Source organism: Eptatretus burgeri, chromosome 5 (genome assembly GCF_056783735.1).
Source record: "Eptatretus burgeri isolate ZD-2024b chromosome 5, Ebu_testis_v1, whole genome shotgun sequence".
NCBI lineage: Eukaryota > Metazoa > Chordata > Myxini > Myxiniformes > Myxinidae > Eptatretus > Eptatretus burgeri.
The window spans coordinates 10,853,336-10,876,190 of record NC_140965.1 but is presented as its reverse complement, the minus strand read 5'-3'; the positions used below and the strand labels follow the sequence as shown (position 1 = coordinate 10,876,190).

Genomic DNA, 22,855 nt, shown 5'->3' with positions numbered 1-22,855 from the left:
TGCCTCGTTGCAATAGGTTGATCGGCATCTCAAGGAGATGGGAATGGGCCAGGAATCTGCCTGGGGGATGGCCAGACAGAGGCATCCGAAGTACCAGCAGAAAGCGGATGCAGTGGCGCGCTGCTCTGGCGCATTCTCCCATATCTGACCTGACAGAAGGGAATAGGTTTGCAAATGACTAAAAGGATCCAGATATGGTGGATATGGAAATGAAGAACCTCTCCCCGCTTTTTCAGATTCATAGGCTCCTTGGCTAAGCGGCATGATGCTGGACGTGTTGCCACTCCGACACAGGATCCTTGAGTGGCTCGTTCTCCCCGGGAAGCTGATAAGTCATTTTACTGAAAAAAGCCTCGTGTTGGTGTAACATCCAAGGATGACTAGCTGAGAACCCACTTCGTGTTATTTTAATGGCTCTACAGGGGCTCAATCTCGAGACTACTTGGGACCTTGAGATCTTAAGCCAACCACCTTGAATGTTACACCAACACTCGGCTTTTTGGGGGTGAGTGGGGGAATTGTTGGTGTGGACATAAATACTAAAATGGGTAACAATGGCTTTGAGAGGAATAGTCAGGAGGCCCAATGCAGAATAGTGTACGACCCTGCTGATTCCGTGTTAGAATAGTGCAACAGGTGTAAATTGACTGTCCAGACACACAGAAACGTGAATCAACTTGTTGCCAACTCTGGATATGGATAGTATGGCCGCCATGACAGTTTACAAAATGGTCGCCATTAAATACACTTTTCGTCATATTTCAGCCGCAAATTGACATGAAATTACAAAATTAGGGTCGATTTCCATGTTTTTGAGCATGCCTGAGCTGATGGGAGTATAGAAAAAAAACATTGCTCCATCCATTTTCTAAAAATAATATGACTTGTTTTTCACTATATTATTTTTAAAGAAATGTTCAGGCTCGAATTAGAATGTCTGATTATACAAACCACAATCAATGAATTTTACAACTTTGCTATAAAATGAACCTAAACTACATAACTGTGTTTTTCTGTTACCCAGGACTAACTGAAAAATGAAAGCCGCAAGATTTCTCACAGGGGGTTCAAGGGATCGAGAAGAAGAAGAAGAGCATGTAGACTGGAATAAATGCTTTATTTGCCAGGACAGTTCAAAAACTAGCAAGTCAACGCCACTTCGAAAGACTACAATCGTTGGTGTGAAAACTGTAGCTGAATGTTGCAAAGAAAGAGAGAAATATAATGATGCTAAATATGTTGACTCATTCTCAAGAATCAGAAAATATTCTGTACCAGAGCACGTCGAAAAGATTCAATGGCACAAATTCTGCTATAGTGACTTTACTCACGCACAAAAAATAGACAGACTGAAGTCAAGGATTCAGCCACAATCTGTGACTTACGCAGAAGAGATACCCACAACATCAGGTTCCTCAGAGAAATACCATGTCCCAAAGTCACTAAGATCCGCGCACAGCGCTATGGATTGGTCAAAATGCGCTTTCTGCCAGACTGACATTCCTGGAAAAGCTGGTGTCTTGACAAATGTTGAATTTGATCACACATCATCCAGGATGCTTAGTTTGGCCCAATTTGACCCCACCATGCATCACAGGTTTGCAGGCGTTTCAGACTTGATGGCAGCTGAAGGTAAATATCACCTCAAGTGTTATGTTTCTTTTCGCAGAAAGTATAAAAAGGAGAGTGGAGAGAAAAACCAGTCTCCTGAAAGCATCTGTTTCAGAAATGTGATGAACCAGCTTGAGAAAGAGCTGCAGAAGGGACATGTGTTTACCCTGAAAAACATCTGGGAACACTACAGCATGCTGTTATTGAATGATTTTGGAATTGAGGCTGGAGCCTACAAAAGTTACAATTTCAAGCAGAAAGTGGAGGTTCACTTTGGTAGTGACAAGGTGACATTCGTGCAGCCATTGGATGTCACAAAACCCCTCATAGTTGCGTCCTCAACTGTGACAAAGTTTGCCATGAGAACCGCCGTGAATGATTTATCTGAAGAAGGTGAAAGTTCTGAAGAAGATGAATTGGCCCAGTGCAGTCTGCCTCATCATGAGAACGAAATCCTTAGCTGGATCTTCAGAGTGGGCATAAAGATTTACAGTGACGTAAAACACTCTCCAGGGCATAGCATTATCGGTGGACTGAACACAGAAAATGCAGAGCGAATTGTACCTGAAACCCTGTACATGCTTGTAAAGCTTCTTTGTGGTGGTGACAGCACTGACAAGATGGACAATGAAGAAGCGGATGAGACAGATACCAAGAACAAAGTTCTGAGCATCTGCCAAGACATTATTCATGTGGCTTCAGGAGGCAAAAAACTGACCCCCAAACACCTGGGCTGTTTCTGATGTGATCTGTTTCTCAGTCTGACCAAAGCTATTGAGAATCTGCCTCCAACTCGCGATGCTCTGATTCTACACATCAAGCGAGCGCACTACCAGACTTTTGTGTGGAGAAGAGCCTTGGAATCTGAACCACATCTACCTGCACCTGAGAACTGTGGGTGGGAACAGGTCGTCAAAGATGGCAACGAGACATTTCAGCCGCGACTCATGACTGCACAGCCTATTACTGCTTACTGTGTAGAACTGACGACATGCAAATGCCGTGGGTCATGCTCAACTCGACGGTGCAAATGTACACGGAATGGACTGCCTTGCACGAAAGCATGTGGATGCAAAGCCCTTTGTCGGAACCCATTCAGTGTACAAGCCGATCAATAACTCTGAAAATTGTACTTGGGTGTTCTCACAACACTTTTCTCTTCTGCAAAGCAATGTAATTTTGTGTTAGAAAGAATCTGACAGCTGTTGAAATAACCTTTGACTGACTGTAAACCCATCTCCATCAATAGTGCTAAACATTTTCTTTTTCACATTTGTTGCTCGTATGTGCATTTTCAATTTCGTCTTTAAGTTGTCAATTATGTGAAAAGTTGTGATCCAGTACAAAAATAAAGCACAAAATAGTGTTCCTAGTGTCAGATTACATAGTATTTCACAATCATGACAAATTTCTGGCTCGTACAATTTGCAGTAAGAAAAAGACTAAATCTGATGGCGGCCATTTTGATTACTGTCATGGCGGCCATAATATTCAGATGCAGACTTGGCAACAAGTGGAACTAGACTTGGTCATGCCTAGACTCTTCAAAAACACCAGTTGCACCATTCTAACATGAAATCAGCAGCGAACCTATTTTCTCGGCTAGCTACAGATTTTGGCTTCAAGACTAGAACAGATTGGGACAGAATCTGCGAGTAGATCGTGGATGTTCTGCAGGTAGTGATGCAAAGCGCATTTTAAAGACAAGTGAGAATACGAGACCGGCCGCTGAGAATATGGGGATTAGAATACAGGTGTGTGGGTGAGGTTTTGAGGAGCGTTTGCGATAGTCTTATGTTTCTGCACTTTGGCAATGATTTAATTTATTATTATTTTCACATAGATTTGCTATTTTCATTCTTGAGACTTTTGTGACATTGTGTAAAAGATGCCTGTATATTAATTATTATTATTATTTTTTAAACACTTCCCCTGTCCTACTCTATCCCCATACATGTAATTTGTGGATAAAGACAAAATTAATATCTATAACAATCGTAAAGGTGGTAATGTTGAATTGTTTACTGATTAACCTTGTGCTGTGTTTTAAATTGATTATAAAGCTTTGTTAAAATTTTGTGCTTTTATAATGTGGATTTTCATTTTATTTGCAGTGGAATTAAATCCCAGGAACAGGCATGGCTGAATCGGAGAGGTAATTGTGACTCGAGGCCCATTTTGTTTGCATTTGCGTTGTTTCCTGTATTTGTTTCTGGTTTTATTTATTTTAATTTTTTGCTTCCACAAACTCTGTACAAGTTTTTACAATGTTGTGTTCATCTTGCTTCTGAATTGGTATGTTCAGCCTTGATGAAGATAACAGCTAGTTGTGTGGCTTGTGTGGGTGTGTTGTCTGTCGAGCCAGGAAACCTTTCATTTGAATAAATAAATGAAATGGATGGTTTGCCTTGAGCAGCAGCTTCAAACTGGATATAATTTTGTCTTCAGTTGTCAGTGCTTGTTTTGTATGTAATCAGCTCCTGTGTTTCACAACATTGTTCCACACTGTGAAAATACGTATTTTTGGATTTGTATTGAAACTATTTCTGCTTTACTGGCCATCCCTCTATCTCCCAAACTCTGGTCTTTATAACAAACAATATAGCTCTGTGATGCATTCTTTGACTCCTGAATAATGATGAAGGTTTCTTGAGGCATTTGGACTGAGAGCTGCAATTGTTGGTATGTTGAGGACATTTGGGGGTGCGAGGAGGAGGAGGAGGGGGTGTTTTTGTTGGCCGAGATACGTTTGTAATGCATGCCAGAGCCAGTATACAGTTGCAAATTTTCAATGTTTCGTCAATTACCTGCTTGCAGTAAAGCCGTTGAAGCCGTTGAAGTTGAAGATGTTGAAGAAGCGTCTGATACAGAAGAGAGCAAATTGGAAGCACCTGCAATTGGAGACAAGGAGAAGAAAGGTATGTGGACTGTCCATTTATTTATTTAAACTTTGTGAATCTGTGCTTGAGCACTTGGAGTGAGTTTGTAAATGCAGAGATTGATCACGAAGCCAATTGTGACGTGTTTTCTGTACATAACTCGAGGTTGACCTGTTGTACCTGCCGGGCTAATTGGGGCACTTTCGCGGTTCAAGTGGAGCAAAACTCAATTGAGAATTTGTTTTTTTTGATCCAATTGTACTATTTCTCGTTTCTTTATCAACTGCCGAGTGAGTGCAATGACTGTTCACTTTAAGTTGCATCAGTTTACATGTTGATATTTTAATGTTGGCAAATGGGGACGTTGTTGACAGAATATTGTTGCAGATCTGGGTTCCGACGCCCACCATGAGGGGAAACACTTGTCCCTCCTGAACGGCCAGTCCTGAGGCCACCGGGCAAAGATAACTCCGTGCGCTGGCATGGTTGCTTAGCAATCATGAAACTGCCAATCCTGGCAGGGTTGCACTACTTCGCGTGCCACCATTTCTAGTGGATTGACCATACCAAGCGAGTTTTGTGCCCTCAACGCAAACTTGTATTACCTTACCATGTCTGCTGCAATCGAGCAGAGCTGCCAAGTATGCACTGGCTAATAAGAGTAAATTAGTGGGGCAGAACTTCCTGGCTAACCTGTGTGTACTAGCTGAACCAATGCAGGAAAAGACAGAACGAGCTGGGTACATTTATAATAATTGAGGTGAGGAAGGGCCATGTTGCACAATAAAAGGTTTTAAATACAAAGCAATATGTACAGCAGGGGATGTTTGTGATGGGGTGCTTTCTGGCCACGAACATGCGCCAGACACCAAATGGGGGTCATGATTTATCGGAGCGCCAGGGCTACCCAGGTGATGCTGAACGGATTCTAGCATTCACTTGCACTGAGCTACATGTCAAAACGTTCCAAACACAAGCATCTATTGTAGGTTGCGTCCATGGTTTCCCGATTATTCTCACAGTACAGTGGTGGGTGTCTGGGGTGCTGACTATCGTGGCGGTCTTCATAGCGGTTATGGTGAGGTGGTTGAAGCAATTGTGGTTAGGTTTGAGCGTAGGTTGTGGGGATTTTTTTTTGGAAGGCATTGCGGTTCGATTTATGGAGAATGTTGAAACGAATTGTCTGTTGTGGAATGGCATGGCATTATGGTGGCATATGCTAATGTAGCTATCTGCTAACATATGTGCATGCTTGCGTGAAAGACTGTGTGCGAAGTGGATAAATACAATAGATAAAGGAATGGAGAATGGAATTGACTTACCGAAAAGCTCTTGCAACAAATTTTGTCCCACATACCCACTAGACATGAGGGAAGGGCTAACTAAAATGGAGACTAATTAAATAATTGCCTGGGGACTGCTTTATGTTGTATGCATTTGCTTTTGGGAACAATACTGTTGCGGACTCGGGATTCGAGGCTTGCCATGAGGGGAAGCACTCTGGTCCTTCTCGAACGACTGGTTATGAAGCCGTTGGGCGCACTGGCAGGTTGTTTGGCAACCACGAATGCCGATTGGCATTAAGTTTTTCAGTTTGTCATGTATGGTGTGGAACTTGGTGAATTTTTTTTTTTTCATGTATAATCAAACTTATTATTAACATTATTACTTCCTGAGATGCATTGGACACAAAATTAGCTGTTTCCAATTTTCTTTTTCCTTTTTATTTTATTCATGAACAACTTAAAATAAATATTAAAAAAAATTCCGAGACGTCCACCACGGAATACCGAAAATGAAATCTTACCTTTCCTCATTTATTGATGTAGACATGAATAAACTATCATTACCTCTGCTACCAAAGGTGGATGGAGGTTGTTTTCACCCCACTGTCTGTTTCTGTTTGTGTGCAGGATATCTAAAAGTTGTGGATGGATTCGGACAAAACTTGATGGACAAGTTGGGTGTGTGTAGCAAGGACGAATGGACTTTATTTTGGTGAAGATCCAAATCCAAGAATTAATTTTTCAAGTGATTCTTCACCATTGAGTGATGGGGCTAAAAACCGTATACATATCATGCAATGCAGTATTTTAAAAAGTTATTGGGCTCTATGTTCCACTTTATCAGGCATTGCATGAGCCTGGTGTTTGCTTTGTGGTGAGGGTTGCGGCTTGGGATCCTAGGGTCCTGAGTTCAAGGCCCGTTGGCTGCTGAATTAATACACCAGGGGGTTGACTCAGCCTGTCATCCTTCCGAGGTCGGCGAAATGAGTACCGGTGTGTTCTGGTAGAGGTGCATTGCATCAGCGGCGGTCGTGCTTCCAAGAAATGATAGCTACCCCGGCAGCTGAGCTGTCATACACAAGAAGGCATTGCATGGCGGAGGTATGTGCTCTACTGTGTACCCTTCGAGTTGCAGCGTGGCGACATCACGCTGTTATACAATTGGCTTCTGTCCTGTCTCTTCTGTCACGTCTTCTGTCACACTCGTGGCCGCATACGTCCCTTTGATCTGAGGGCTATAAATATAAATTTGTCCAACGTCGCAACTCTTCCCATCATGCATGCTAATTCACCTTGTCTGCATTTAAATTTTATAACTGAAATTATTTCATCATTCTTAACCTCGACTTTTACTGCCCCCAGCCACACGATATCGAAGTATTAGCTTCTTGTTTTGTATGTTTTCAGCTATGGGGAACTCATTTAGCCACTTATTCGAGGAAGTGCAAAGAAAAGGGGGGGGTGGGGGGAAGAGAAAGGCGCTCAAGTATTTGGCAAAATGGTACAACAAAACCAGTATTTATCACATTTCTGATACTTAACGAAATATGAACATCACCGATATTTCACTCAATTCTTTAGTTCCACAATTGTATTGCGTGAAAATATGGTCACCAAATAAAACTATAATGGCCACTTCAGAAATTCTGTGTGATTAACAAAATTGAAATTTGTAAGAACTCGTGGAGTACCTGTCCTACATGCGATCCTGTTCCAAGCATGCAACATGTTCTTCTGACACGTACCTTTATCTTGGCGCTGTTTCGGCAAAAAACAAACGAACCTGGGTCGCGTGCATAAAGCAAAAACATCCCCCCTCCTGATTCAAACCACCTCATTGCATTAGAAAATGTGGGGACATGTAGTACCCTCCCCCCTCCCCCCCACACCTGAATGTGGCATGACACACATTTACATCTAGAATTTGTGCCCCCTCCCCCATCCCAAGACCCCCCCCCCCGGCAAAGATAAAAAGACCCCTATCCATTAATTGGGGTTCATGATGATCCTATGTAGCAAGTCTGGTTGTAAATCAGCCCAGAACTGAAGGAGTGGTGTGACAAACACACTTGAACACGGTCTGTAAATTATAAGAAGGATTGCCACTTTTCATTCATAGAACTGAGAAAGAAGGACCAACACTGTAGCCATGTTCAGTCACAGCACAATCTTGGAAAGAACTACTCAAAGGGATGGCATTGTCTTCGTCATCGTCAATCTTGACCATCAATCGCAGTGTTGCACGTTTCGTCGGCGCCTTCACACTTGCACAGTTCTGCACATGCCGTATTGTCTTGCATGAGCACCATCCACTGCATTTGCCGATGACATGGGTACACCACCAATTCTATGACTGCTTTGGAGACTATAGGAACATAAGTGCCATTGTTTTGATGTCGGCCCAGAGATGCTGGATCCAGTACGTCTGGTTCACCGACAAAGTCCTGCTGCCAAATGTTGGCCTGAAAATGTGCAAACAATATATACTTTGTGATCGCTCCTAACATAGGAAGTATCTTCTCTATGCCTTGATTACCTTTCAGCTGCTTGAATATGGGCCATCGCTGCGAGTTGACGAGTTCATAATTTTCTTACAACCAGCGAGTTCAGCCTTGGATAGATGCACCTCAACATCAAGCCCAGCCACGGCACTGATATTGACATCAGCTTTCATGAAATCCTTGAAACGTGTTTATCGGCACCAGTGATGGAGTGGAATCCTGGCAATGCTGCTGCTTTTGCTGGGCTGAGAATCTTATCTTCTTATTTTGGCTGCTCCCGTTTGGGGTCGCCACAGCGGATCATCCATATGATCCGCATCGTGATTTAGCACATGTTTTACACCGGATGCCCTTCCTGACGCGACACAGGGATATGGTACACCTATTTTAACCGGGGTATACACCGCCCAGTACACTGGTACTCATTTCGCCAACCTCGGAAGGTTGACGGGCTGAGTCAACCCCCTGGTGTATTAATTCAGTGGCCCAACAGGGCTTGAACTCAGGACCTTTTGGATCCCAAGCCACTGCGTCAACACCAGGCTGGGCTGAGAATCTTATATGGGCCTGTTATTATTATTATTTTTTTTTATTTCCCTCCCCTCCCCCCCCCTTGCCATTAGCCATGATTTTCTGTGGGTTCAGATCTGGCATGCTATGCAGAGATTGCGTATCAGTCACATGAGTAAATGTGTAGTCTTGCCCAACTGGCTCACCGCCACTGCATCAGTGGTGTCTCGACTTCCGTGTGTGTTTGTGTTTGTGTTTGTGTTTCAGCAGTTTTCACTGTAAGCGAACAGCTTTTTGGGCCAGATCCAAAGAAAGATTGGCCTTTGTTTTTGTACTGATCAGAAATGTCTTTAAATCCCTTATGCATTGTTTATCTTCTTTGTACCCCCTGTTGGACAATCTGTCTGCGATCTGGTTGTCTTGTTCAATCTTTTAGAAACAAAAAAAAACTTTAATCCTGTTTGATAATTACAGCATGAAGTGTCACTGTAATTTCACGATTTGTGGCAATGGAGTGAGCTAACTAGTTCCCTTTTTGGCTGCTGGTTGCATCATTGGTTAGGGGTGTGGCTTTGTTGCTGATGCAGTGCCCCAATGAACTGGTGATTGCTTCATGGTTAGGATGGTGGTTTGGGATCCTGGGGTCCTGAGTTCGAACCCCTTTACCACTGAATTAACATCAGGGGTTGACTCAGCTTGTCATCCTTCTGAGGTCAGAGAAATGAGTATCAGTTTAGCAGCCAAAAGGCTGCACACAAAGGGAAGGGGTATCGATGGATTTATTTTAAAAATCTGGTATTGGTGTGGTGCAGGCATGATGGACCGAATGGCTTCCTCCTGCGCATAATTTCCTTGTAATCCTTGCAATTGCCAGTATACTGGTGCTCATTTTGTCGACCTCTGAAAGATGACAGGCTGAGTCAACCCCCTTGTGTTGATTCAGTGGCCAAGGGGCTTGAACTCATCATCCGAGGATCCAAAGCCACCACCCGAACCGCAAAGCCAACGTCAGGCTTTGCTAACAATTCAGAGCGGTCTTTGCAGTTTCTAATTTGGGCCTGAACAAAAAAAAAAAACAGTTGAGTGTCCAGTACCCTGACATTCCCCAATAATTCTTGCTGAGCCCAATTTTTTTGAGTGCCAATTTCTGGGTGGCCATTTTATGTCTACTGTGCCATTGACCACTGTGGTCTCACCAGAGAAGATCAGCGGCAGTTTGTTTCAGTTAAGGGGTCAGTTTTTTTTTTTTTTATCCACCGCCGCGTGTGGAAGGGGGATTGTTGTCATCCGTCCAGCTGGCTGGGCGTCAACATTTATAGCTGCGAGTGCGATAAATGGGGCTCATCGATATCTCATCGATAACTCGTAAACTGTTCGCCATATCAATTTGAAATTTGGGTCACACATGTACCACCTGAAAAGGCAGACCCTATTGATTTTGGGCGTGGCCGGATCCAAGATGGCCGACTGGGGTGGCCATCTTGGAAAAAATATTTTTTATAATAAATGGAAAACCGCTGATCTGATTTCAATTATTTTGGTTACTATGTTCCTCACCCCTGGGGAACATTTTCCAACATGGTTTCAGCCCGCTCTGGCATCCAATATGGCCGCCAGGCAGCCATGTTGAAAAAAACGACGTTATCATGATATAGGCTCTAATTTTTTTCTTAATGGTGTCTTGTTTACAATTCACCTCCCTCATTATCTGGAATATGTATGACCTTTTTCAATGGCGGGGGGTTTCCCCATCTCTGATGGGTATGTTTAAACATTGTGTGACCCATTTGTGACACATGGATGGTGTCTTGTTCAAAGTTGGAAAACGGACCCTGGATCGACATTCCTGACTGACAGAAGTCATGACTGCTGTGCAGACATTTGCTGTTAGTTTTGTTCACATAAAGTGCCGATGCGGTCATCAAGGCACACAAGATGTCAGCCCCATGAGGTCTGCATTTGACTTGTTTGTCTGATGAAAAACCACCAAAAGCAAACAAACTGAAAACTAAAAGGTATGTTGTGAAGATAAAGAAGAAGCCAATTGTGAACACAGGTCTAAAATTGAAAACTAAGTGAAAATATTTATTCTGAATATTTTAAAATACAGAACTGAATTTCTACAACATTATTGGCCAATTTTGTTACAAAGTAAGAAAAATTGTACGATCTCTCAGTTTTGTGTGTACTTTTTTAATAGATGGTACTGCACTCTTTTGGGGGAGGGGTTAAGGATAGGCCTGTTTATACCTTGCATACAGGACACACATTTTATTTAACACCATCTGCTGCTTTGCTGACGGGTGGAGGGTCGGGGGAGCAGGGGAAGCAGTGAGGGAAGGGTGGACAGTGTCGAGGGGATAAAAGGAGGTATCTGGGGGTGTATAACAATAACTATGTTGCTGTATTAAGCAGATTAAACTTTAAGTTTATTGGTTGGGGGCATAGAGGTTGAAGTTTCTTATTTTGAGGATTACATACTTAATGGATTCCTCCAAACGGCATAATCTTGGATTTATTTATTGTCAACCGGAGAGAGGCCAATGTTTATGATGTGCTGTGTTTATCGCTGCTGAGACCATCTTCAATGTACAAGGAAACCTTTCAGAGATGCTAAATTGGTGTCGTTTAATCCTCTGATTTGTGTCTACAATGCTGTTTTACCCCTACTTTTGCATCTGATGATGGACATGTTAAAGTTTATGATACTATATTTTTTTCAATTATCAACATTCTGGTTGGAAAGATGTAGAATCTGAAATCCTATACTGCTTTCATTGAAACGCTTCCAAAAAAACAAAATATCCGTACCTACAAACTCCATGAATTTAGCAGCATGTTACTGGCAATCCAACCATTTAAAATTTATTTTATTTTGAGGATGAGGGGGGGGGACTTGGCTTTTGTGCACAATCAGCTCTTGTATGAGGGCCATGCGACCAGTGACTATGCAAGTCGAATCTTGTGATTATTTGTGTTGGTAGTGTTTGAGCAGTGTCGGGAATGGTTTTCTGACACCATGCTCTTCAGTTTGTGGATGAGCATAGATTTTTCTGTAGCAGCACACTAAAGAACCATCAGACCTTGTGAGTAGCAACGAAATTGGCAAACTTGTGCTTCACAATGATGTCATTCCAGATCCAGTTCTCTGGATTATTTTGCAACGAGGCAAGTGAACTTTGTTGCTTTCAAGCTGACAACTTCGGATGCCATCTTGGGATTGGCAATTGTGCGTCCATCAAGTCAGATACTTCAGTTTTGATATTTTATCCCACATTAAAAAAAAAAAAATTGTCCATTGATTGATTTTATTTTTATTTTTATTTTTTTTTTATTTTTTTCCTCAACGAATGTTGGGAGAGCCATATTTCCATGCGATTCCATGTCCATTACATCATGATGTACTTTTGTGGGCATGATCTGTTTTCTGGTGAAGTTGACCAACTTCAATTCAGAAACAACGTCGGTTTTTGATGTACTGAAGGGATTTGCTCATGCCCCCACTTTCACTGCTTATTTTATCTGGGGTGTTTAGCAGTGGAATGCTGATGGTGCTTCCTTATTCTGGTTTTGGCAATATTCAGTACGCGTTCCATCTCTTGCAAGCCTCACGACTTCTGATTGGCTTGAGCGAGGCTTGACGATCTGCTGTCATGCCAAGTTTTCCTTATGGGTGAAAACGTGCCAAAAGATAGCTTAGGCTTTTTTAGGTCATCTCTACCGAGATGACCTAATAAAGCCGGACCAAATGTCCGTCTGTCCATACGTACGTCCGTCAATTTTTCTTTCCAATCTTGATGAAACTGAGTATGTGGGTAGAGGTCAATGAGTGTTGCACAACGATATAACTTTTGTCCGGGTTCAAGGTCAGGGATGAGGTCACGTAAGTTATAAAAATCGCCATTTTCAAAACCTATCTCGTCTGCCATTCTACAAGATATTCGGCAACTGTTTATTGATTATGACAGTAAAAAATATTATCTTGTATCTAACCGGACATATTTTTGAATTTCCTTCCCGTTTGATCGTCACGTGATCTGGAAGATGGCCAAAAACGCAGATGCGATTCGCAAGGAAGGAGAAATGAGATATAAATAATATGGAATAGGCAAAGCCTCGAAGCGAACGTAGAATTCTTCTTGCATTCGCTTCTGACTTTACATAAAACCTGTTCACAACTGTAAACTTGCCAACGATACCATGGTACGTGTAAGCGCCGCACAGCTGATGATTTTGACGCAATTTCCGGTGACTTCGGCCTGGATTCGGGATCACCGAACAAATAATGTAAATCACGATTTAAAAATATTTTTTGATAATGCGGGAGATATCTTTATTAAAAATAACTTTGGGGGAAAAATAATTGAAGAAATAAATAAATAATCTATCACTTCTGGGAAAGAATAAAAGAAATTAAAAGTTCCGAAAAGTTTCAAAATCACTCCCGGTAATGTTAAATACTAAATAAACACTTCCTGGCGTGAAAAAAAATCACCTTCGGTAGTATAAAATTAACTTTGAAAAAAATAATTGAATAAATAAATAAACACTTCCGGTCATGATCTCCTGGCATGCATCATTCCCCATGACAAAAACCGGAAACAAAAAAAAAACCAGCAACAAAACAAAATGGTCATAGCCAATGACATGGATTCACAATTGCCAAGGTATTGTTGATTTTGTTGTTTCCTATTCTCTCATGTGCATGCGTTGAGTAATATTCACAAGATAGAAATAAAACCCAATCGTGTTTATACACCGCACAGCGTTTAACAACAACCGGAAGCGAAAAGTCATAGCTAACGACACGGATTCGAAATAGCCAGGGCTATTGTGTTGTTGTTGTTGTTGTTGTTATTTCCTATTCTCTCACGTGCACGCGTTAAGTATTGAGCTCACTTCGTTCGCTATAAAACACATTTTTAGCCTTTTATAGTTGTACATTTTCTGCCGAAGGTGCAAGTTTCAAAACCCGAAATGTAAACGTCGGCATTTATTTTCAAAATATAATTTCGTGCGCGCGCCAAAATGCCGAGTCATCTTTAACCAAACTGCGTAGTAGAACTGCGCAGTTGTCCGGTCATGGCGTCTGAGCAGTGGCCAGCATGGTTCAGATTGACTGCGGTTTCTGGGGCGAAGGTGATTGTTAAGAAGTATGTTGGCGGTATAAATTTGAGTGACTGTATTGATGATTTAATCATGCAACATCTTGACAACGAATATTCTGGCCGAACGATTGCATCAATTCAGTGCATCGGCAGGGATGATTCGCAGGCTCCTCTCGATCGTGCCGATATCTAACATAATCACTGGCGGACATAGGGCTGCAGGCTGTGGGGCGAGGCCACGAATCCCGGATGAGGGATGTGATAAATTATGCTACATGCTTCGGGCTTTCTGATTAATATATCAGAGTACATTCCATAATTAATGAATTAATAATTCATGAATCTGGCATACCAAATGTTTTTTTTCATACCTGACATGTTACTTTGTGCAGTGTCACGAAACTTCTGTGGAATTAATAATTAATGAATTTGCTCGCTCTTACGATTTTTCAAACCTCAATATCTCCATAAATACTTGACCAATTTTCATTCTGAAAGTTGCATTATAATCGGTGAAGAATAATCTACAGGATTATCATAATCTCCGAGAGCTAAGCCTATTTTTTTCTACAACCGGAAGTGAAATGTCCCCGGAGAGTGGACGGACCGGAAAACCACGTATTGCACTTACTGGTGATTCTGATGTGTTAATCCGGGTACTAAATGAACAATACATATTTATTAATTATGTCATAAGTAGTATTTTCCTTGTGTCTATCTGTGAACTATTTCAATCGAAACGGTTAGTTTGGACTGTTTCGCAGTTATCTGAACTGAACATTGAGAACTTGTGGTATTATAGAGATGACAGTCACCCCCACAATACGTGGTTTTCCGGTCCGTCCACTCTCCGGGGACATTTCACTTCCGGTTGTAGAAAAAATAGGCTTAGCTCTCTGAGATTATGATAATCCTGTAGATTATTCTTCACCGATTATAATGCAACTTTCAGAATGAAAATTGGTCAAGTATTTATGGAGATATTGAGGTTTGAAAAATCGTTGGAGCGAGCAAATTCATTAATTATTAATTACACAGAAGTTTCGTGACACTGCACAAAGTAACATGTCAGGTATGAAAAAAACATTTTGTATGCCAGATTCATTAATTATTAATTCATTAATTATGGAATGTACTCATTGATGTATTAATCAGAAAGCCCGAAGCATGTAGCATAATTTATCACTTATCCCCTCATCCGGGATCCATGGCCTCGCCCCACAGCCTGCAGCCCTATGTCCACCGGTGATTGTTGGATATCGGCACGATCGAGAGGAGCCTGCGAATTATCCCTGCTGATGCACTGAATTGATGCAATTGTTCGGCCAGAATATTCGTTGTCAAGATGTTGCGTGATTAAATCACCAATACAGTCACTCAAATTTATACCGCCGACATACTTCTTAACAATCACCTTCGCCCCAGAAACCACAGTCAATCTGAACCACGCTGGCCACTGCTCAGACGCCCTGACTGGACTACGACGCAGTTTGGTTAAAGATGACTCGGCATTTTGGCGCGCGCGCACGAAATTATATTGTTATGGCTGTGGAAATTCGCAAACCACCATTCAGGTCCCGTAGGTGAGATAACTCAAAGTACATGTGCAGTTAGCCCCAAACCCGTTGTTTCGAGGGAATTTATGTGATTCATTCGGGCTGCGACGCTTTGTTCGGCGTTTTTCTGTTCTATCTTTATTTTGAATCAACCGCCATAACCATCAAACCACCACTGATAAACCCTCCACCACCCTCACCTCTCTCCTTCTACGGCCATTCCCGCATCACTTGTGAACACTGAGCGTCGGGCTGTCTTGGGCTCGTTCAAGCGATACGCACCGAGCCGCGAGTGCAAATAACAGCCTTTCCGAGGGAAAATTCGGATCAAGAATGCTACATGCCCGCTTCTGATCCGTCCAATCAGCAAGCGCGGAGCGGCTTGGCCCTGCCTCCAGGGCGTCCGTGTGAAATCGAAATATGCAAATTCTAGGATCAGGGAGGTTCACGCCCACTTTTCCTCCGTCTAATGGGCAAGCGTGGCTCTGCCCCCGAGCTCATCCTGATCCGGAAATTTGCATATGGGTTTTCCTGCCGGCCTATAAAACGTCGAGCGCAAGGCGAATCGTGGCAGAGTCAGTTTTGGTGGCAGAGAGTTTGGGGCGGAGAGTGAGTTTTGGGAAGAGAGTCATCGGGCGGAGTGTGGCAGAGAGTGCAGTCGGGAGGCGAAGGCGTCGAGTTGGGTTCTGCAGTTGGCTGAGAGTGTGGCAAGAGGCCAAGGAGCTCGGGTCCGAGGCGAGAAGGTCGGCGACGAGGCCGTGGCGGGAGATCCCTCGTCGCGGGACCCAAGCCAGCCAGCCATTCTCCCTCCCCCAGAGCATCAACAATTCCCCCTTTTCCCCCGCGCTGAGATAGTGCAACAAGGGGGCCCCGTTCCCACCCCACTCCAAACGTCATGCCAACGAAACCCGCGAAGGAGCACGGAGTCGGGGCACGGCCACGTCTGCGGCTCGTCCGCCAACGCGCCACGAGGACGCGGGTCGGACCCACCCGGTCTCGCGGACCTGGCCGCTCCTTCAGGTCCTGCACACATATTGGCCTACAGGCCCGTCTGCCCCCTTGTCTGAGGGTGGCTTCTTTCCTTTGCTTTTGAGTAAATGTGTCGGCGCCGTGTCTTGTAAAGTAGAACTGTATGTGTTGCCGTGTGTACGCGTATTCGGTTGTAATTCTGCGTCGTTTCTTTTGTTTTCCTGATATAGGTGCATTCTGACTGGCTGTATACGTGTGCTTTTCGTGTGTCGCGTAATAAATGCGCATTGTGTGAACTGTTTTCCCGTTTCGCTTCGTCTTTTCTTTATTGACTCTCCATCCTGCTTCACGTGAAGGGTTCGTAGTGGGCTTAATACGCTCGATAATTAATCGGAACCGTCGAGGCCGACGATAACACCGCTCGGTTATCATCGTAGCACGGAACGGACCGCTTAAGCGGTTCGTCTCCGGAGTCTGCCTGCGGCGAGGTACGATCGCCCGGTCGACCATCCGCGCAGGTACTTAGGTAGATCGAATTTGGCGAGCAACCCTATCCTGCGCGGGTGGGCAATTGGCACGGTCGTGGTGGTGTTAAACCCCCACCCGTGACAAGCTCCCGGCGTTGTTCCGAGAGGGTCGTGGTCTGCACCATGAGTGGAGATGGCCTTTTATACCATAGGAAGAGTTTGGTGGGCAGGGAATGGTGTCAGACTGTATTGAAAGCACACGATATGTTGAGGCCTGGTGTTGGCTTAATGATTAGGTGGTGGGCTTGGGATCCTCGGATTCTGAGTTCAAATGCCACTCAGCTGTTGAAATGATACCAGGTGGGGTTGACTCTGCCTGTTATCCTTCTGAGGTCGGCAAAATGAGTGCCAGCTTGCTGGTATCCTGTCGGTGGTGACCTGTCCAGGATTGTCCACAAGCCAAGGAGACTGCTTGGCAGCACTAACGCTCTGCACAGAGTATGGTCCCAATGAATGGATGATATGTCTAGGGAGATGGCTCTGATTTCATGTCTTGCATTGAGGACCTCCATCCATTGTTGGGCAAGCAGAAGCAGAATATCCAGGATAGAGTGACCTCGTCTGAAACCAAATTGATGATCAGAAATCAAGCCATTGGAGAAGAGGCAGTATTTAATGTCTGAAGCGATGATGGATTCCATAACCTTTCTGATGATTGGGATAAGGCTGATTGGTCTGTAGTTACTGGGATCTGTTTTTTGCACCTTTTTTATGTCGAGTGGTAATGTTTGTTGATTTCCAAGCAGATGGCAGATGACCTTGAGCAAATGAGAGGGTGAATACAACAGAGAGAGGGTGAGCAAGAGCAGCAGAGCAGGTTTTTTGGACATGTGAGCTGATGCCTTCTGGACTGGTTGTAAAATCTGAGTTGAGGCTTGACAGCAAGCTTTGTCAATGGTGCAGATATGACTTTTATCTTGCCAAAACGAAGTTTTTGCAAGATATGTTAGTCAGCTTGTATGTTTTTTTAAATTTTTTTTTGTTTGTCTGTAATCGCGTATAAATAATTCTGCAGAGCACAGTTATCATTGGAAATTTTTGTAACTTCGCATATCAGAGGCCCATAGACGTCCCTTTCAGCGCATAAAATTTTGAAGGTCAAGGTCACTTTGTCACAAATCGGGGGAGTCGACGAAACCCTTATTTTTTTGAGTAATTTTGATCGGATAGTCTTCAAACTTCATGGGAATATAGTTCATGGTCTGGCGCTCTGTTGGTTAATTTTTGGTGGCGATTGGCCTTGACCTTCATGGTTCGCGCCTGAGGTCAAACATTTGACCCCAAGGTCAAATTTTCAAGTTTTAGGAACCATATCGTGTGGTACCTCAAATTGAACACCTCGATGAGTGCTTTCTCGATATGTCAAGCTTGAGACATTATGACGTCATTTGGTGACGTTATGAGGCAAACGCATATTTTTCATGGTTACTCTGTAGAACGATTCTCATTGGAATTTCTCGTAGGCAGATATTCCTCAAGGAGTCGCTCTTGGTGGATAGCAGCTCTGTTCACCTCAGTGTGACCTTAAACAAGTCACACGTGGTCACCTTTTGGCAAGATACGGGTCACCCTGCGGGTGACCTTGGTCTATTTTTTTTTCTTCGGTGTTCTGTGGTGGCTCGTTTGGATTGCGGTCATCGTGTGCATGAGAAAATTGGAAACAGTTGCTTTTGACTCTGTGACCGAAGGAAGTGTGAAAATACAAAAAAACAAAACTTTCCAGATTCTATATGAGAAATTCATTGGAGAAGTATTTGCTCCATAACATGTACTATTGGCCAGTGGTGGTAAGCTATTGGAAGCCAATCTCATGCTCTTCAGCCCCGTTTCGTGAAATGATTGCACGTTTTCTCAAATGCATATCTCTTAATTAATACCCATGTGAAATGTGTATGTATTTGGTTTATAAAATATTAAAACCAGCCAGCTGGGATGCTGCTGTTTTACAAACACTCTGGCTTTTCCAGTTGTTGCACACCATCCACATACACACTGGGGGTGTGGTAGCTGAATGCCAACAGAAAATCAATGGAGTTTACTGCCTTGCTGGCATCTGCCATGGGAGGAATCTCTCCAATCATGTACATTATTCTTGGTGGTTTTATATATGAAATGCTTAAATAGATCTCAAATCTAAAGTGTGGTCGCAGGGAGGGAGGGAGGGAGGGAGGGGAAGGTGAAGGTGGATTTGGTCTTTGGGAGAATTCCTGGTGGGCCAGTCAGTCACATGGAGGTTTCAGTATTTTAAAATGCAAATCCACTTGCACAACACTGAGCTGACAAGCTGTTGGTGTTGTTGAAGCAAGTCAGATTTCTATTTCCTCCAATAGGTTTCTGTCCCTGTTTTTGTTTGTCTCAGCTTGATGGATCTCTGTTACGGATGGATTTGGATGAGATTTTGTGGACAGTTGGGAGTAGGGTAAGAATACTGATTCTGGCTCACTTTTCCCCATGTAAATGAATGGGGGATTTTCAGCGATTTATATTTTTTTTCCCTAAAAATAAATCCCCTTTTTATCCCAAGGTATATTTATTTGTCTCCCCTTTTAACTTGGAGTTTGAACCTCATTGAATTGAACACCTGGGGGTTGAACAGCTCACTCATTGAACCTATAAAGATTTGTTCATTCTCAAATTCCTTCAATAGTTTAATTTTCTTTGCACAATAATCCCCATCTAAAATATTGACAAACAAAACATTTGAATCTTTATATTTTTTAAGATACCCCATTTGTGCCATTACGAAATGATAAACTTCTTAATGCTCTCATCTGACCACCTCCTGAGCCACATATCATTTTGAGATTATAGTAAATTGTTTTTTCATTGTTCAATTGATAACCATCAAAGTTTTCAGTCCATTCAAGGATATTCATTTTTTTCTTTACATCCTCTAACTTACTAGTTTTTAAATTAATTCGCTTATTTGTTTTATTTACCTTTGTTTTAGTTATTTTTTCAATAAGACTTATTTGATATTTTTCACATTCATTATGTTTTCCATTTATATACCAAGACTGAGATTTTCTCCACTCTTTAGTTTGATTAATACTTGGTTTAACCATTTATATATTGTGAAAAATCATGGCGGAAGCCCTTAAAAACCCTAACTCATCTTCCCATCGTTAAAACATAATCTATTTTATACACTCTATCATACAATATCCATATGGAACACAATCTATTCCATTATCTAAAATAAATCTCTTATCATCAAAGGCTCCTAATGCCTTTTATTTACTTCTTCACTATATATGTTATGTTTATAACTTCTTATTGTATTCATTTTCCTATATTCTTCTTTCTTATTCATCAAACAATTATAATAATTTCTAAAAGTTATTGATTTCTTTATTACATATTTCTTTATTCCCTTTAACCTCTTATCAATCTGTTCACCATACTTATAAGCATATGCCTTTGCTCTCAATCCAATAAACTCACTCATTACTTTTCCACCCAACTCATCCTTAAACTTACCAATAACCTTTTCATTCTTTGTGGAAAATAACTCACTTTTCTTGCTGAAATTACTTGTATCATATACTCCAATATTTTTCTTCATATCTTCATAAACATCATCAGTTTTTATATCTAGGATAAAACTATCAGTATCCATATACAACAATGAAACATTTTCACCATACTCTTTCTTTAAGTCATTATACAAATAATCATACATCAATATCTTTGATAAATCAAGAACTGCTGTTCCAATATAAATTGGTTTATCCATTACAATACTTTCCTTTTTCATATGAATTGCAGAAAAGTTCTCTGAAAAAACCTCTTCTCTCTCAAAACTTGGTTTATTTATCAATCTCGAAGCTTCTTTCCAAGATGTTGCGAATCTAATGTTTTGCCTGTTTCTAACATTTTCCATAGTCTTTCCAAATACAGCATTATTCATTAATTTATAAAAGTCCCCTTCAAATTTTACTTTGTATTTGCTCTCATATCTGTATTGAATTGAATATACTTTTTTCACCCAAGGACTTTGTTTAAATTTTAAAACTCTATGAATTTTAGCTACTCTCAATCCTTCTCTCAAAAACTGTTTTAAGCTTCTCTGATGCAAAACATATCCCTCTTTATCATAGAATGTTGTTAATAACTTTTCTGTTGATTTACCTTTAATATTAAAACTTTTATGATAATCACTTAACCATTCTTTCTTTGGAGTTTCTTTCTCACATGCAAAAGGAAGATCTTTATGCTTATTATGAAGATCACTCGGGTACCTCAAATCAACTTCAAAATAATAACCTTCTTCTTCGTCATTCAATTCCTCTTGAGAAGAAATAACAATATTCATCAAAGCCTTTTCATAATTCTTTTCTTCCACCCACTCTAATTTACCATAAGGTAGAGATTGAGACATTGCCCATCCATACAAATTATTAGCATCAAAATACATCAAATAATTACTATCTTTTTCACTATCATAATTTGGGAGATATTTATTATTTGCTTTAGCATATCTTTTTGAACATACTTGTGATATTCCACCTCTCTTGGACTTCTCAATCATCAAAAGCATATCCACATCACTGATTAAATCTATATCTTGTTTTGTCATTTTCAACATTGCACTCCAAGCTAAACCAGGAGCTGTGAAATAGTGGGCAGGATCTAATCCATAACAATTTTTATTATGACAGAGTGATCTAAAAGCTTCAAACACATCAGCTAACAATAAAACATCTGTTTTTAGATATAAATCGTGATATTCTCCAAGGTTCTTTATCTTAAATATTTTCCATATTTCTTGTGCGTGTTTATATTCCTTATCACTTATCTCTTCTTCATAAAGGTTATTATAGAAACTTTCTTTGAAGGAAGTTGTGTTTCTTTAAATCTCATAAATGAATCCATATAATCATAAGGATAAATTCCCTTACTTGTAAGAATTTTCTCTTTACTTTGAATTTCATTCCTTGTTTGAATTTCCTCTCGTAAGAATTCCTTCTTTAATCAGAATTTCATCTTTAATCTGAATTTCCTCTTTAGTGAGAATTTCCTCTTTTGGAAAGAATGAATTAAGATTTGGAAAAGAGTCTGTGGAGCTTAGATTTGATGCGAGGTAGGCTAGTGGTGTTCCCATAAACTTGTAAGAATCTAAAAACCTAATACGAGTTATAGGTTTTGTGAATATCATTTTTGAAAATGAAATATACTTTTGACTTGTGTTTGTTATAGCAGAAATATTCCCTGGTGTTTTTGAAAGTTCATTTATAAATAGATGTGTATCATAGTTGGCGCTGTTGTGAAGAAAGACTGGAATAAAAGAAGGTAATTTATAATTAAGATTACAACAGGAATGAGCGGGACCTCTATATTTACCAGTAAGATGACAATGGTCTCTAACTTTAAACTCCTTAATTTCCCCTCACAAATATGACAGATATTGTTCATTCTAAATTCTAATTTTTCTCTTCTTTGGTTAATTTCATCGGTTCATTTGTTTCTTTCATTAATTTAGTGAGTCTTATACAATCCTTTTCTAATCGTTTTACAAACTCTTGTGAAGCATTTTTTCCACGATAATGTTCAAGTTTGTTATACTTTTCTCCAACAGATGATTTGATATAATAACAAAACCACAAGGAATATGTTTTTGATATTTATTTGTATATGGTTCTTTTGGATTAGGAGAAGCAGTATTTATCTTTTTAAGGATACATTCAAAATCAGCGTATATCACAAATGGGTGCATGATAGATTTATTATAATCTTCAAAATAAATCTTTTCACCAGGTTTAGGCATTGTAATTACAGCTGATTTATGATTACTACAATATTTTGAATGTTGTTCTAATCGTTCTTTTGTATGAAATGAATTAAGACATCGCTTACAAGGATATATTTTGTTTGCTGTTCTGAATACCTGAGAAGAGATTAATCTTGA

General features: G+C 41.1%; 1 protein-coding gene across 5 annotated transcripts in view; it reads left to right on the top strand.

Moving 5' to 3' along the window:
• The window catches only part of LOC147025830 (nucleosome assembly protein 1-like 1-A), a 211,558-nt gene that overhangs the window by 4,636 nt on the left and 184,067 nt on the right, over positions 1–22,855 (top strand). For all 5 annotated transcript variants that reach the window (XM_085880679.1, XM_085880681.1, XM_085880683.1 and 2 more), the window contains exons 2-3: positions 3,726–3,766; positions 4,429–4,529. In XM_085880679.1, coding sequence (XP_085736805.1) covers positions 3,750–3,766; positions 4,429–4,529 — 118 coding nt within the window. In that variant the 5' untranslated portion in view covers positions 3,726–3,749. The remainder of the gene's footprint in view (positions 1–3,725; positions 3,767–4,428; positions 4,530–22,855) is intronic.